The sequence below is a fragment of the Urocampus carinirostris genome, chromosome 3, assembly GCF_059441175.1.
Source record: "Urocampus carinirostris isolate Australia breed hairy pipefish chromosome 3, RoL_Ucar_1.0, whole genome shotgun sequence".
In the NCBI taxonomy this organism is placed as follows: domain Eukaryota; kingdom Metazoa; phylum Chordata; class Actinopteri; order Syngnathiformes; family Syngnathidae; genus Urocampus; species Urocampus carinirostris.
The window spans coordinates 51023546-51040217 of record NC_142351.1 but is presented as its reverse complement, the minus strand read 5'-3'; the positions used below and the strand labels follow the sequence as shown (position 1 = coordinate 51040217).

At 39.1% G+C, this 16672-nt stretch overlaps 1 protein-coding gene across 2 annotated transcripts in view; it reads left to right on the top strand.

Annotated features, from left to right (window-relative positions):
* Nucleotides 1-16672, top strand: part of LOC148370012 (plexin-A2-like) — a 304834-nt gene that overhangs the window by 267509 nt on the left and 20653 nt on the right. For both annotated transcript variants that reach the window (XM_088332300.1, XM_088332301.1), the window contains 4 exons: nt 9140-9206; nt 11479-11625; nt 14798-14957; nt 15031-15134. In XM_088332300.1, the coding sequence (XP_088188426.1) occupies nt 9140-9206; nt 11479-11625; nt 14798-14957; nt 15031-15134 (478 nt within the window). The remainder of the gene's footprint in view (nt 1-9139; nt 9207-11478; nt 11626-14797; nt 14958-15030; nt 15135-16672) is intronic.

The following is a 16672-nucleotide window of genomic DNA, read 5'->3' as shown; positions in this document are numbered from 1 at the left end:
GGTAATAATGCAGTCTTACATACAAATCAAGGTGTTCCTGGTATTTCTTTGACGGGTTGTCACAAGCCAAAAAAGGAGACAGGACCCAATAGCGTCCGTTATTACTGTTTTATTGAGAAAGAGAGCAGTGCTTACTTCCATGATCCGATGATCGTCGGACACTGATAGCTGATGGCAGGAACGCGCAAGTGGCACTTCCGTGTCGAGCGAGGAAAGCAGGTCGATGGCCGGGACGGGAGAGCAAAACAGAAGGGTCCAGAAAAAGGTTGGCAACAGGTATCAGGCAGGAAAACAGGGCAGGATAATGTCGGAGAGTACAAAAGCTTGCCTAGCTGAAAGCATAGGTTTGCAGATGGTCTGACGGGTTCCTTTCAGAAGACGGCAGTTTGAAAAGAGTCCAACAGCCAATCAGGTCCCGCAGCTGTTGGCGCCAACGGGGTAGCCGCAGGTGCCCCGAATCAGTAATCATGACAGCATTAATCTTTCTAATTCTACTATCATTTCAAAAGAAACGGCTCGCCTCCTCTTTACACTTTACACCAACAATATTGAATGGATGTTCGAGATATTAAACAATAAAAATGTCAAAGTTCTTAGCGCGCTATAGATACAGTACACGTAGTATGTTTACACACAAACTAGGAAGTAGAAGCCGGATTTCTTCTTCGGGGTGTAATCTTGGTGAGCTCTCACAGTGCCACATGCCTGTAGCGGCAGAAGAAGCACTACAGTAATGTCCTCTACTCAGAAAAAGGTGCACACAATAATAAATCTAGTTACAGCAATGTCCGGATATTTTTTGACATCCCGAAAAGAATGTTCGTATCTACGGCTTTTTTAAGTTGAATGGTCGTAAGTCGGGAACCATCTGTTTTAACTCAAGGGGGTCAATATTTTTGCTACATTTATTATTGTTTTTCTATTTTTAGCACCATTCAACATTTGAATACATTTGGTTTCTTTACACAATTGTGACTCAGATGTTTTTGATTTTTAGAAAATATTTTAAGTTCTATAAGGTTGTAGACTGAAATCAGGAAACATGTCCAAAAGTTCTTGGGGGGAAATACTTTGCATATAAACACGTTGAACTGTATCAAAGATCTGTACGCACACTCGTGAGCTGGAAGCCGCCTGATGATCTTATTACATGTCGATTTTAAGGAAAATACTTTACCCTTCCGAGCAAAGGAGCTGGTTACCGTTCAAGTGACTTCATTCTGATGCTAATTCCCCTTAAGCGTCTCTATTTCCAAAGGCCACAATGACAGTCGGCGAAATAAACAGGCGAGCAGAAGAAAGAGGCATCAAAGACACATAGGGACAAGTGGACTTGGATTAGGCTGTTATTTGACATGACAGCGGGGCCTCAAACCATCGCGCCGTTTTTGTGATTGGCTCTTATTGTGAGCCCGGCGGTTTGCAGTCCTTGGCTGCTGCCTGCAGAGCCTTTCACTCTTTTTGATTTATTTTCTAAATTATTTTTGGGGGGGGGAGATTTTTGTTCCCGAGTTATTTACGCTTCCACTGCTACACTCTTTCTCTCATGCTACACTAATTATTAACAAACATAATACATATAATTTCATTATGTTTCAAAATCAACAGAAGTCTGTACCCAAAATGCCTTTTAAGCTTCAGCATAATTGAGAAGAATTACAAAATCCATCCAAACGTTGCTGAACATTTTTTTTATATTTCCCAAAATTAACTAGCATTGTTTAATCAGTGTGGCGCTTATTTGGTGTGCCCCAAGAAATCGCCCAATTTCAATTTACACATTATTTTACCTGTTTTTGAAACACATTTAAATTGCATTTGGAAATATACTACACAGAGACATCTTCCTACTTTGCGCTTCGGTTATTGCTGGTTCAGTGCTTTGCAGATTTTCATTGTGCATTGTGGTTTGCATGCAGAATGGCTAAATGGAGAAGGAAGCTTTTTATCACCAACAAAGTTGAACCTCTCCACCACTAAACCTAACCCAGATACAGACGGGTCTTTGGCACTCCCCAGTGGCTCCCTGGCGCTTATTAAAATTGGGATTTCTGTAGGACACAGTGGCGCGCGATAGAATTACAACTCTGCCTTAAGTAAAAAAAAAAAAAACAACTACTGCGCCTTGAGCTCCATAACAAATGAGTTATGTGTCATTCGCGAATGAACGGGCTTTTATAAGCTGGCTTTTGGAAGTGAAATTTATTTGTGAGAACTTGATTTTGCCACCTGGCCCCCGCCGCACCATGATCAGGTTTCCATTGGAGGTCTGGCGGAGCTCTAACACGACGTGCCGGACAGACGACCCCGCGAGCCATCGTCCCACGCCTGTCTTTTGTAACATAACCTAAGTTAAAAAACACTTTATAAACACAACTGGTGGGTGGACAATTAAAAAAAGCCAGGCTTATCTCTAGGCTAACAGTGGCAACAGAACCCTTTTTTGCTTGCGCATCACTCGCTCGCTTCAACCATTTTACTTCCTTGTTTAACTATTTTGGTGATGACACTTTGGTAGATTACCGCCCCGTAGCCACTAAGCCAGTTACAGTTTATGAAACTGGTGATGTTGCTCAGCGCCCGCTAACTTCTGTTCAGACGCCAACTCGAAATCTATACAAACTGCTCTCTCCAAGACTGCTTGTATGGGCTAGAGCCTTCAAATCACATCCTGATAGCGTACGGGTAGATTTTTGAGCATAGCAACAATAATAGCAGACGTATGATTGGTTAAATGCTTAAGTATGAAAGCACACACCTGGAAGCAGAACAACCAAGGAGAAGCAATGAAAGGGAGCTGACAATTTGGAAGTATTTAATAAGTATTTATAGACAAAATGTAATTATCATCATATGAATCAGATGGGCGGCCCGGCAGATGGGTGGTTAGCAATGTTCCCTCTAATTTTCCACAGGTCTGAGCGTTCACACAAAGTCGGTGAGCAACGCTTGATACAACAGTGAGCAACGGCAAACCCAAGTGTGGCAACTAAATGTTTATCAAACATGTCCAAAACTTGACATCAAGTTACATTTTGCTGAAATTCCGGCAATGCAAAAAAAAAATTCACTTTGGAATGAATTGACTAATGTATTATTGCAAAGGTTTTACGGCCGACAAACGTCATTTGTTTTTACAACAATTCTTTCACAAGATTTTCATTTTTTTTTTCCTGGTATCTTTTGACGCATAATACTAACATTTTTGGGGGCTTATTTAGTCGGTTGCAAGATACAGAACTGTATTTGATCACATTTTTTAGTGGAAGTACAATGTTGGCAACAACATCGACTTGGTATAATTGGAAATTATTTGAATGCAACACAAACTTTTTCTTCTTTTTCCCTTTTTTTCTATTTTTTTAATTCCTTTAAAAAATCTCATTGTGTTTATTTTTTCCTAGCTGTTACTTTTTTCTTTTTGTTCTCTATTTACTTTTTTCCTTTGTTTCTTTCTTTTTTTTCTGGCTTTTTTTCTGAATGTTTCCTTCTTTTTTCTCTTCGTTTTGTTTCTTTTTTTCTCAGCTTTTCACTACTTTTTCATTTTGGTATTTTTTTCTTTTTTGTTCTATATCCCCCCTTCCCTTAAGTCATTGTGTGCACAATTTTACACAATATTTGGTCGTGTAGGGATTAAAGAAGCAAAAACAACCTGAAGAGCCGTTTGGGACCTGAAAGAGGCGGTTCTCTTTAGTGAGCCGAGACGAAAAACTATACTGACTTTACTTTTCAACTTCGTTCGACATTGACCTCAAAATACCGCATTTAGAAAACGGTGTCAGAGGAACCCGTGTATTTTTACTTTCATGCACTGTAACTTTGACTTAATTCGCTTCTTAATTAGCAATTTCGAGCCCTGATTTTTGTGCGCTGGCTAGATGTTCTTATGCGCTGGCTAGATGTTCTTATGCGCTGAGAATGTGCAGGCAGCTTAGAGGGAACATTGGTGGTTAGCACGCAACCCCACGGTTCACAGGTCCAAGGTTCGATTCCAACTACCGCAGCCTCCCCGTGGGGAGTTTGCATGTTCTCCCCATACCTGCGTGAGTTTCCTCCGGGCTCCAAATCGCAGCCCAGGGGCCAACTGTTTGAGGACCCAGCCTCTATTGTCATTTGATCCCCACCACCCCACGGTATATTTACTGTATACCGTTGGACAGATTTCAAAATTATTTACTGTTAACTCATTCAGTGCCAAAACATATGAATAAGTTTTTCAGAAGCATTGTCCCAGAATACAAAACGTACATTTTTGTATTTTTTTTTTTTAACTTCTAAAGGATTGGGTGCAGCTCATCAGTAACTATCAGACAGTTAACGCTACAAGATTTTTTCTTTCGACATCATCACAGCAGATGACTCAATGTGGATTGGCTTTATCACAGATTTACAGTTGTGTCTATAACATCATAAGTCAAACACTGTAGTACCATTACGAATGAACGTGCGTTGAATCATTCATGACTGCGTTTCAGACGAAAATAAGCATGAGCATTCGCACTCGTATTCATAAAGTATAATGAAAAGAAACTCACAGCCTTGCTGCTTGATAAGTCACAGTAAATGGCTGGAGACGGATGTCCAGGCTTCTCTCTTGAAGGCAGACACGTTCGCTCGAGCATAAGTCATTCTACCAAATTATTTATAAGAACAAGAACATATAATAACAACAGTTAGCCATAACATTCACAGCGGGGTGTATTAAATATAATAAAAAGAAACCTATGTTTTTTGCTTGATCATTTAATGCCCACCGCATAACATTTCATTACTCCTCAGTGAAGGAAGACATTTGTTAAGCCAACATTACACGCAACAAATGGTACAATTAACTTTGTTCAACCATAAATAATATTTGCATTATTACAATTGTCAATCCAAACATTTACTAGACCTATTCAATGACATTTAAATAAATGTTTCTAACGTTATACACCCTTTTTTAATGACCTGTACTTTGTAGAAATTCTCTTCGGGAAAGTGTGGTATTTATCACCCTTGAAAAATGAAAGAGCACTGCACGAACTTTTGTTAATGTTTGTATATACATTTATATCAAATGTTAAAGGGGACACTGTGTAATATTTAGTGACTTCTATCCATCCATTATCTGCACCGCTTATCCTCAGTAGGGTCGCGGGGGTGCTGGAGCCCATTCCAGTTATCTTCTGGCAGTGGGCAGGGAACACCCTGAACTGGTTGCCATCCAGTTGCTGGGCACACAGGGACAGACAATTCACACCTAGGGACAATTTAGACCGGCCAATTAACCTAACATGGATGTTTTGGGTTGGGTTTTTTTGGGGAATGTGGGAGGAAACCGGAGTGCCCAGAGGAAACCCACGCAAGCACGGGGAGAACATGCAAACTCCACACAGGAGGTTCGATCTCATGACCTCAGAACTGTGCTTCACACGCTCTTACCACTGCGTCGCCATGCTGCCCTAGTGCCTTCTAGTGGACCTAAACATCGAATTGACTATTAAGCAAATATACTTTAGGTATCATACCAATGTTATGTTTTATAAAAAATCATAGGTTAAGAAATAAAAAAGAAATCATTGCCCCTTTGCGTTATGAGTTTTCTACACATTTATCCAGAGTTGGTGTTCAAAAATAGATCATTGTATCATTTTTGTTTCTATCCTAACTGGATCAAAACCAATTTCATGGCATGTTATGGATTAAGACTGTGTAGGCAGATACTTAAAATCAAATCAATCATTATTTTTCCCCCCTGGCACCCCCTCGGAAAAAATTTAGAAACCAAAGCAACCCAAGAGTCAAATAGTTTGCCTACGCCTTTGTTATCTCGGCTAACATGCCTAACATTGAAATTAATACAATGTGTGATTTACTTTATTTGCTAAATTAGCAGAAGAGTTTCTAATTGTTCCCTGAGAGAATCCTGCTTACTGTTATTGCTTAATGTGCAAAACCTTCCACGATCCAATATTCCACCCTGGGTCATTTTACAGTTCGACCCGGCGTGATGTTATTTTAATGGAATCACTGAACACTACTTCAATCACCAAGAGTCCTTTAAATCTGACTGTTTTTTTCTCCTCAGCATTTTTGTAATGAGGTTTCCCGCCCATACAGAGCTACGGAATATAACGTTATTAATTGCAATAGCGTTGTTTCATTAGTTTCACTGAGGGAGCCCCCACTTGGTATCCACTCGCACCCGAGTTCCCATTAGTAGAGAAGGGAATGTACGAGTGCGCTCTTCAGCGCTCGGTCGGATAATGAAATCCGGAAGTTCTCTAATGAAAGTCAATTAATGGGAAGCAGAGGATGAAGAGAAGGTGAAGAACAAAGCGAGTTAGGACCCCTCCCTCCCCTTTGCGAGATTTAAAAGTGAAGATACAGTCTTAAGAAGGCGGCAAAGCCCCCGCACGAAAGCCTTTATTTGACTTCTGTCTTTGGGACTTGCTGAGCTTATTAAAATGCGTAATGGCTTCCATTAACTTCCAACATATTCAAGTCTCATGCTACTTGGAAGAGCTGTCATGTAGGGGAGGTGGTTGAGTGGGGGCGGACAAGGAAAGTCAGCAGGCCGAAGAGCCGGGTTTTGGTATAGCCACTGCTTGAGCACAAAACATAAAAGCATAGATAAATAAATACAACTCCATTAAAGTAATAACACCAACAAAATGTTTTTGATTATTATAATAACACGAAAAGGAAAACATTTAATTATTTAAAAGGTAATGCAGTAATCCTTTCGTTTTGCTTGGTTGTGTTCCAAGAATGACCCGTGGTAGTCAAAATCTGCAAAGTAAAACCTTTAGTATTATCAAGTTAATCAAATACTTAAATACTTATACATAGAAACCAAACAACAAACCATATTTACAAGCATGTATTTAACAAATTTAAGGAAAGTAATTTATAGTTGTTTTTTTTAAATAAATTATGTACTGTCAAAATTATTATTTTTAAAAAAATAATCTATCTGCTATAATGCGTTACCTTGAATCCACTGTTTTACTCCAGAGGATATTATTTTGCCATCATGTGGAAGTTTCTTGGGGGGGGGAAATGTCGAGTAAGAAAGGAAGGAAAGGAGGCAGGGATGTAGGGATCCCTCCCTACATCCCTGCCTCCTTTCCTTCCTTTCTTACTCGACATTTTAAGAAGGAAGGCAGGAAGGAGAAAGGCATGAAGGGAAGGAAGGATGGTAGCAAAGTATGAAAGAAGAGAGGCAGGGATGGAGGCAGGAAGAAGGAAAGGACGAGAGGCAGTCATGGAGGCAGGTATAGTTGGGAAGGAAATAAGGAAGAAAGGGAGATGGGGAGTGAGGTAGGAAGGAACGAAGAGAGGCAGGGAAGCAGGCAGGGATGGAAGAAAGGATCCTTAGGAAGGAAGGAAATGAGGGAGGGAAAGAGGAAAGAAGGAAGGAAGACACTGATGGAGGGTGAGAAGGAGGGAGGGCGGAAAGAAGAAAGGAAAGGTACAAAAAAGGAGGGAAGGAAATGAAGGAAGACCACAACCATTTCTGCGGACACCAGAAGATAATTGGCTGCTCACTCCCACCCTGTCCGAAGGGCATGGCCTCTTCTCACCCCGTCACCATCAAAACTGCGAAAAATATATGCTACCTTATCTACCGAAAACATTGTTTGGGCATTTGGGTTGGCCATGGTTTTCAAAATATTTTGTGTGCGTTTTTTTGTTTTTTTTTTCCCTTGCTACTTGTTCCCTTTTTTTATTTTCTCTGTTTTTGTGTATGTGTTTCTCTTGCTGTCGGTCAGCCCTCTCGAGGGATAAGACCAGGGTTATTTGTATCAGCGGATGCGGCACGGCAGCTTATCGGTTACGAAGTCCACAGCACAGTTCTGAAGTCATGGGTTCAAATCAAACTACCAGTCTTGCTGTGTGGAGTTTGCATGTCCTCTCCGTGCTTAAGGAGGTTTCTTCCTGGCATTTCGGTTTCCTCCAATGTCCCAAAAACATGCATGTCCGGTCCAAATTGTCCCTAGGTATGAATGAGTAAGTGAGTTGTCTGTCTCTGTGTGCCCTGCGACTGGCTGACAACCAGTTCAGGGTGTCCCCTGCCCACTGCCCGAAGATAGCTGGGATAGGCTCCAGCTTCTGTACAGTCAAATTATAGCTTTAAAATAATACTTTAGTCAAAGTTTCATGATGAACTATTTTGAAGATATGGTATTTGTATCATGGCACTTCCATCCACATTTCTCTGATCAAAAACTTGAGAAAATTACGTTTAGTTTTCTTTTTTTTTTTTTTTTTTTTTTTTGGGTGTGAGATGCCTTAAATTGTTTTTACAGTTAAAGGTATTGTCTAATTTTAAAGTTTAATTTTTACAACAAACTTGAACACATATTGAAAAAAGAATTGGACCAGACTGAGACATTTTAGCAAATGAAAAGAAATGTAATTTTGTTTCCTAAAATTGGAAATATTGAACTTTTATCGCTGAATGTCATGTCTTTCTAAATAGTGAAAAAAAAAAGATTCTTTCATTATTTTCTTTGTTTTTTCTCGGTTATCGTCCTGCATCTAAAAATAGAACATTGCTACTTGCCACTCATTTCGTTAGAACTCGTGACTTATTTGGGAATTTTTGTTCCTGCCTATTTTTATTGCACTCTGTTTCTTTGCACTATTGTAACGATGTACTTTTTTTAATTGCAAAACCATTACACAGTCTCTTAACACTATGTTGTAAATATTTTTACTGACAATCTTTTATCTTGTTTTCTCGTTTAAGTCTTTATGACGTGTCCTTTTCAACAATGACAATAAAGCCAATTCATACAAACATGCAAACTTGAGATTCAAACCTGGTACCAACCAAAATGGCTGACACCTCCCTTGACTTTGGTCAGGCATTAGTTGACTGTGACAGAATTTACCTCTCAGCCTGTGGATCTGAGGTGCAACATCTCACCGCGCTCGTCCATGCATATTTGCACAGGCGTAGATGCCCTCTACGGTTATTTTCAGCCTTTACAAGCTCAGAAGTTGCAGGAAGTTCACAAGCAGCAACAGGAAGCCGCCCGAAGGCTCCAGCACTACCTGAGCATGAATTATGGATGGCTTTCTTTTGTAAAAAGTTCTGACCGGCTTTTTTTTTTTTTTGTTCCTGTGGTGCCCTCTGTTTTCACCTCAGAACGGAGTCGGTTGCCGAGAAGATGCTCACCAACTGGTTTGCCTTCCTCCTGCACAGGTTTCTCAAGGTCAGTACAAGGCACACACACGCATTTACAAGCCTGCACACGTACACAAAGATATCACAAACCTAATTAAATCGTGCAAATGTCAAGTATGAGTGCTTATCCGTAGTCTTATTGGGCTGCTTGAGACGGCTCTACTTGAGGGACATTTTATTTCTATAATTAAATTGTCAGTTCAACAAAGGATACACAATTACATCATACCTGTGGTTATTTGATTTCAGATTAACATTATGATATGTGTTTTTTGCAGTTTTACGATGATCTTTTCTTTATAATTGACTGGGAGGATTCTGATCATTATCTCTTCAAAACGACTCAATAGTGATTTAAGTTATGAATGGTTTGTTGTTGTCTAGGATGCTGGTTAAACATATAACAAAGCATTAATTTAGATTTTTTTTTTTTACTTAAAGTCAAGCTAAAGTCAAATTTTCTCATAAACTGGATAAATAACATATGGTTACAAGGGCAATGTTTAACACCAAGCAAGTAATTAAAATATTCTTAGTGAGTACAAAATATAACTACGAACAGATTATTTTTGACGAAAAATAGTGAATGACTAAAACCTAAACAAATGCAATATGACGGTGTTAAAAAGAAAAACTTAAATAAATCGTTAGTAGTGAGTGAGTGAATGAATGAATGAACAAACAAATAAACGAATGGACCTACTGAAGCATGCAATAACAATAATGCCATTATTTATTTTGCTAACTAGCTTTCAGTTTTTTTAAGTGTATTTTGAGGGGATTGATGCACTTTGGAATTGTTAATATGCTGGAAATTGTGCTCTCCTTTATTAGAAAGTAATGTATGACCTTTTTTAATTACACTCCATAATACTCCACATATAAACCCCCAAATTGTAAAATTAATATTAAACTAATAAAAACAGATTGTACTTTTTACTTACTTACTTACTTATTGCTCCAGCGAAGGTCGGGGGGTCCCGTCCCTGTGCGTTGAGCCGACCAGATGAACCAGGTTTTTCCAATGCTGGCGGTCTTGTGCCAGCTGTTCTGCATCCTCTACGGCAACTCCGTGTTGTTGGAGGTCGCCCGCAACGACGTCGAGCCATCGAGTGCGGGGTTTCCCTCGTGGTCGTCTCCAGCCTGCGGCCTTTGGGTCAAACTGGAGAATGGCTCGTGTCGGATGGTCTGGTGGTAGACGAAGGACATGGCCAAACCAGCGGGTGCGGCGTTGTGCGACCAAGGAAGATGCTTGGGGCTGGCACGTGCGGGCTCTGAGCTCTTTATTGGAGACTCGCTGGGGCCACCTGATGTTCTCGATGGTTCTGAGAGCCCTGCTATCAAAACCATCGATTCTTGTGGCCAGGGTGTCGTTCAGGGGCCATGTTTCTGAGCCATAAAGCAGGATAGGGAGTACGGCGAGGTTGTAAATGCGGAGCTTCGTCTTGCGTGCGATGGTCTGGTGCCGCCAGAGTGGTTTCCAGAGAGACTGCAGAGCAGATGCTGCCAGGGCTCTTCTGCGGAGAATCTCTGGTTTTAGGTCCCCATTGTCTGTCACCATGGACCCCAGATATACAAAGCTCTTGACAGGCTCTACGATGTCGCTACCAATTTGGATGGGAGGTGGATCTGGTCCATCACCGACATACATGAACTTGGTTTTCGTCCAACTCACTTGCACTTTTTAAAAAACTAAATTTGCTGTAAAAAGTGAATTTGGCAAAATTATAAATATATCCATGAGAAATTAAAAAGAATATGAAATCAAATCTTTATTGTAATTATATAAGTTTTCAAACAATTTTAAAATGTTTCCTTTATGATGATTGTACATTTACAGCTGAAGCAGCAAACGAATTAAGTTAACTGAAAAAAATTGTTTTTTTTTTCAATAGCACTTAGCAGATTTCAAAGCTTTAACTCTGAATTAACTCAAAATATAATGGAGGTTTTAGTCAAGATTTAAAGCAGCAATGAAGTGTTAACTCAGAGCTAAGACTCTTATGCTTTTAGTTTGCAGCTCTAATATGGCGGGTGCCAGGACTAAGTTGAATTCCCATTGCAAAGGGAAATTCGATGATCCAAACCAACATCGTCAAGTTATTTTCTAGTTGGGGTGGAGCATATTTAACCTCATGTCATGTGCATTTTTCAGTCCCCATTTTAGCCAGGGCCCAAAAAAACACATTTTTCGGAGTTTTTAGACACCGTGTATCATCCTCGTATGTCGAAACAAATTCAAATTGCACGGACTCTGTACTCTGGTGGTTTTCATTCTCCCCTTTTCTGTACATTGGCAGGAGTGCGCCGGTGAGCCTCTTTTCATGCTCTACTGCGCCATCAAGCAGCAGATGGAGAAAGGCCCCATTGACGCCATCACTGGAGAGGCCCGCTACTCTCTTAGCGAGGACAAGCTAATTCGTCAGCAAATCGAGTACAAGACGCTGGTAGGTACAAATGAGTAGTGCCGCTTTCCAATGTGTCCCAAGAGGCTGTAATGATATGAAGGTGGATCCACATGCTGGAAGGCAAAAACTAAGGCAGGGTTCTCAAAATAAGGATGGTATGTATTCACAAAAGCAGGTACAAACGAACAAGCGGGTGGGCACAAAACAAAGAATCAGAGGAAGTCCATACCAGAAACAAATACCAAAACTGGAAATAGAAAATGCAAGGAACAGAGTAACAAACTAACACAAGTGGCACTAAACTACAAACAAATACCCAAACAAGAAACAAAAGAAAACAAACCTGGCACGCAGGGGAAACATAAGGAATGAAGTGACAAACAAACAAGGGGTCACAAAGACTACTAAAAAAGTGCCCAAACAGGAAACAAAATCTAACGCTTCGACTGCTTGGTCTGACTGGAAATTCTCCTCATTATGGACTAATGCCCCGGCAGAGCTTGAAATTGGTGTTACGCCGCAGGTGTAAAATCTGATTTTTAATATGCCGCTGCAAAAGGAAATGGTTTCTCCAGAATGCCGTTGTGTAATTTTGGGGAGCCAATTGAGTAGACGTTTATGCTGTTAGGATGTAATGATAACACTATGCTGTATAATATACTACAAGGATATACAGTGTATATCCTCGTAGTATCACAGTACAAAAAAGGTCAAAAGAAAATTTCATTCATAGATTTTTGGTACCCTTTTGGCTTTTTCATTCGTAACGTGGTTTTCAATTGGCTGACTTTAGGATTCAACATTCCCAATCACAAGCTGTGACTCAAATACAGAAATAATGTCTAATTATGTATTGAATAAAGCTCTTGTGCAGTTTAAACAAGGGATAGTACAATACATTCATCCATGCGTTATCTGCACGGCGTATCCACAGTAGGGTTGCGGGGGAGCTGGAGCCAATCCCAGTCATCTTCAGGCAGTGGGAAGGGGACATCCTGACCTGGTTGCCTGCCAGTTTTGGGAGAAGTGACAGGAAACCGGAGTGCCCGGAGGAAACCCATACAGGCACGGGGAGAACATGCAAACTCCATACAGGGAGGCTGCAGTCGCTGGACTTGAACCCTGAACCTCTGCACCCATCCGCCGTGCCGCCTACAATACATTCAATTAGACCATAATAAACCAAAAGACTTTAGATAATAATATTCCCGTTATTTCTGAATTGGCTGCATGCTTAATGAAATTCAAAACGTTCACATCAGTAGTTTTGTCTTTAAGATAATAAATGCATTTATTAAGCGTTTTTCAAGTCAATGAAGACCTCCCAGGGCACTTTAAAGTGTTGTCTTACACTTACCCATTGCAGTGTAAGTCATGCAAAGCAACTATCTGAGAAGCTGGGAGTGGAACCCACGCCCCCTTGATCCCAAGATGAGCTTTTAACCTCCTGAGCCACTGCCCCAACAAAACTGAAATCGGTTCCTCTGCCTATATTCTTTGCTACATCTGCGTCCGAGCATGATCAACATATGTGAACAATCTTTACCGATCTTTTGTGGTGTGAAATGACGTGTGTCACCTGACATTTGCAGGGAATTATCTCCATCTACTGCGCAATAATTTAAATGACCCTCACCTATTTATTTTTTTTCTTAGCATTATTTTGCCAAGGCAAAGGGCCTGCGACCCACTTAAAACAGGCCTGCAACCCACCAGTTCAGAAAGTCTGCATTTGTGCATTTTAATTTATATAGAGACCGTTTTGTCACTGCAGGGGTTAATAGAATAGAATAGAATATACCTTTATTGTCATTGTTACAACGAAATTGGACGTGGCACTCCAGTTCCACATTTTACAGTGAGGATATAAGGAAAACAAAGAGATAAACTGTACTGTCCTTGTTGTATCGGCTTTGTTTTCCTCCGTGGGGGGGGGGTGTATGAGGGGGTGAAGGACAGACAAAGATGGGCGGATCCAACACCCATAACTAAAAAAAACTAGCAAGTATTTGCATTTTTTTTGTAAAAACTACTTCTTGCCATCTTAACAAAACGCCAAATTTTGAACTACATAAATCGTAAGACTTGCCGCCGCTAAGTCAATACAAGCGTATATAAATAGCATGACGAAATGAAAATGACTGTCGGAACAGTTCGTATTGTTGTTTGTTGTATTTTTATGATTGAATGTCATCGCACACTGCTCACGATAAAATCTTACCCCACTGACAGAAAACTTCCTCATTTTTACCTAGGTAGATAATTAGGCTATTAAAGCAATATTTATCAAAACGATCTTAAAATGATCAAAACGATTTACCATCTGTTAGATGAGACAAAGTGTGAATTAATACATAAACTCATTTTGCTTGAAAAAAAGGTTAAAATTAGAGAAAATACACTTGGTTGAGATGCAATGGGGAAAAAGGTTCTCAATTCCTACTCCATTGGCATAATATTCTCATTTTTAGTATAATTTTGTAGTATAAAGATATGTCATCCTTTTTTCCTAAATTAAATGAGAAAATGAAAAGCTATCTTCAATTAAGAAAAAAAAAATATTTTCTACTACATGGTCAATTATTTTATTCATCAAAAAAAATCTTGCTCTAGAGAAAATATATAAAATAAACTTTCTCTCAGATCAAATGTTTGACCTTGTACAGGCTAAAATGTCTTAAAAATGGGAGAAATATGTTTGAGTAAGTCAACTTTTCTGCCAAAGGTGTAAGATGTTTTTGTGGGACCTTAGAAAGCATGTAAAAATCACTAAAAGAGAGAAATGAATGGAAAAATAAAAGAAGGAAGGAAGAAAAAAAGAAAATAGCCTAAGTAAAGAAAGTAGGTAAAGACAGAAAACAAGAAAAGTTAGTAGGGAAGAATTTTAATTAAAAAAATTTAAGAAAATAAAATGAGAGAGTATGTTACTAAAAAGGGCGAAAAAAGTAAAGAAAGTTGTGTAAAAAATAGTAGGTATGTAAAGTAAATAAAAAAGTAAAAAGAGAAACAAGTCAAGTAGGACATGGTAAAGTGAGAGAAAAAAGTAAAAGAAGAAAGTAAAGTAATTTAGTAAATAAAGAAAGATAAGTAAGAAAAAAAGTTAAGTAAAACAGTAAGTGAGCCCTGCCCCTTTTTTTTTTTTTTTCACAAAACACCGCCTGATTTTTTTTCTTCATCTCAGTATTTTTGCCTTCTCTCTATCCTGATCCAGATCCTGAATTGCGTGAATCCGGACAACGAGAACAGTCCGGAGATCCCGGTCAAAGTCTTAAACTGTGACACCATCACTCAAGTAAAAGAGAAGATCTTAGACGCCGTCTATAAGAACATGCCCTACTCTCAGCGCCCGCGTGCCGTCGACATGGACCTCGGTACGCAGAAAGCATAACATTTGATCTTGATTTTTGAGGTTGCTTTCAACGACGTCTATTTTTTGGATCTCAGAGTGGCGGCAGGGTCGGATGGCTCGCGTGGTGCTGCAGGACGAAGACATCACCACCAAGATAGAAAGCGACTGGAAGCGACTCAACACTCTCTTGCACTACCAGGTGAGCGTTTGTTTTGAAGGACCCTCTCAAGTAGCATTTGCTTGATACTAAAACATCTTTTGTAGTCTTAAAAGGAGACTGATAGTGTTCAATGATTCATGTAATTTAATCCCTCAAACTACTTGAATTTTAATGTTGCGTTTACAAGGTTTTGAAAAGTGCTCTGATTTTAGGTGATGTAAATGCTTGTTGCCATGTTTCTGCTTAATAATGACGCCTGCTCATTGCTAGCCACTTGGGGTCCCTGAGCACAAATGAGATTTGTGTTAATGTTTTAATGCTGTTAAAAAAATATTTTATACAGACAACAAATGAATTCGTACCTACTTTTCAATCTAAAACTTTCACTGACAGCCTCTGACTGACAGTGAAAGCACGTCTCCTCGTGACACTTTTCACTATCTGCCCAACACTATCATCCACGATCTGAGTTTAAGAGCTTTTTTTTTTTAAAAAATATGATTACCTAACTGGTCGTTTTTTTTTTTTTTTACAATTTTGTTGTATTATGGTGTTTCACTTTGTGATGAATACTTGATTAAACCACAATCAAATTCAAAACTTTTTTTTAATACGCACACTTGGTTTTGGTATTGAAGGCAGTCGCATGAGACTCGCATCTAATAGGCCAGTGTGTCGAAGCAGTCTCATCCAATAGGGTAGTGCGGCATTAGAGCCAACAAAAAAAAAATGTTTGAACCAAGGAGAGTGCGACCTTTCAAACAGTGCGCCAAATGGGTGTGGAAAATATAGTACAATAACGAGCTTTTTTATTTTAACATTGACTACCTGTAAGCAAAGCATGAGCTTCATCTCGTTTCTGCTTTTTTTCTTTTCTCCGCTCCAGAATCTCGTTGCCATTTCAAGGCCATGCTAAAACACTTTTAGGGGGTCTTTAGTTTTTGACAATTTGTAATGGTTGTTTTATTAATATTTTTCTCAGTTTTTTCAAAATATTTTTTCTTAATATTTTTTCTGTGGTGATTTCTTGTTTCATTTTGTTTCTATTTACGGAAATGTGGTTTTCTTTCTTTTATCAAAAATATTTTTTTTCTATTTCTTGAAAAATAGCTGTTTATTTTTTGATACTTTTTTTTCAAAATATTTTTTCTCTTTTTCTGGGTTAAAATTAAAAAAATAATAATCAGATTTTTTTTAAATACATATATTTTCAAAATGTATTTTTCTATTTTTGTAAACCGAGTTCTTTTTTCTTTAAATATTGTTTCTCCTTTTTAAACAAAAGATTTTACCATTGTCTGTTATTCAAAACATTTTCATTTCTTTATTTTTGGTTCTGTCTTTCCCCTACAAAAAAAAACTTTTTTTTCTCTGGTTTTCTAAGTAACGTTTTCTGTCAAGAAAAAATTATGTTTCCGTAGCAGCATGCCAGTTAGCTTCCCGAAAGCCTTTTTGTGAACACCCCCAGCCCCCCCCCCCCACCCCCCCCCCCACCCCAAAAAAAGATGTACAAATCTGACATGCAATTTCTAAAAAATGCAAAAAATATGACTTATACTAAGAGTACAATTTGGGTG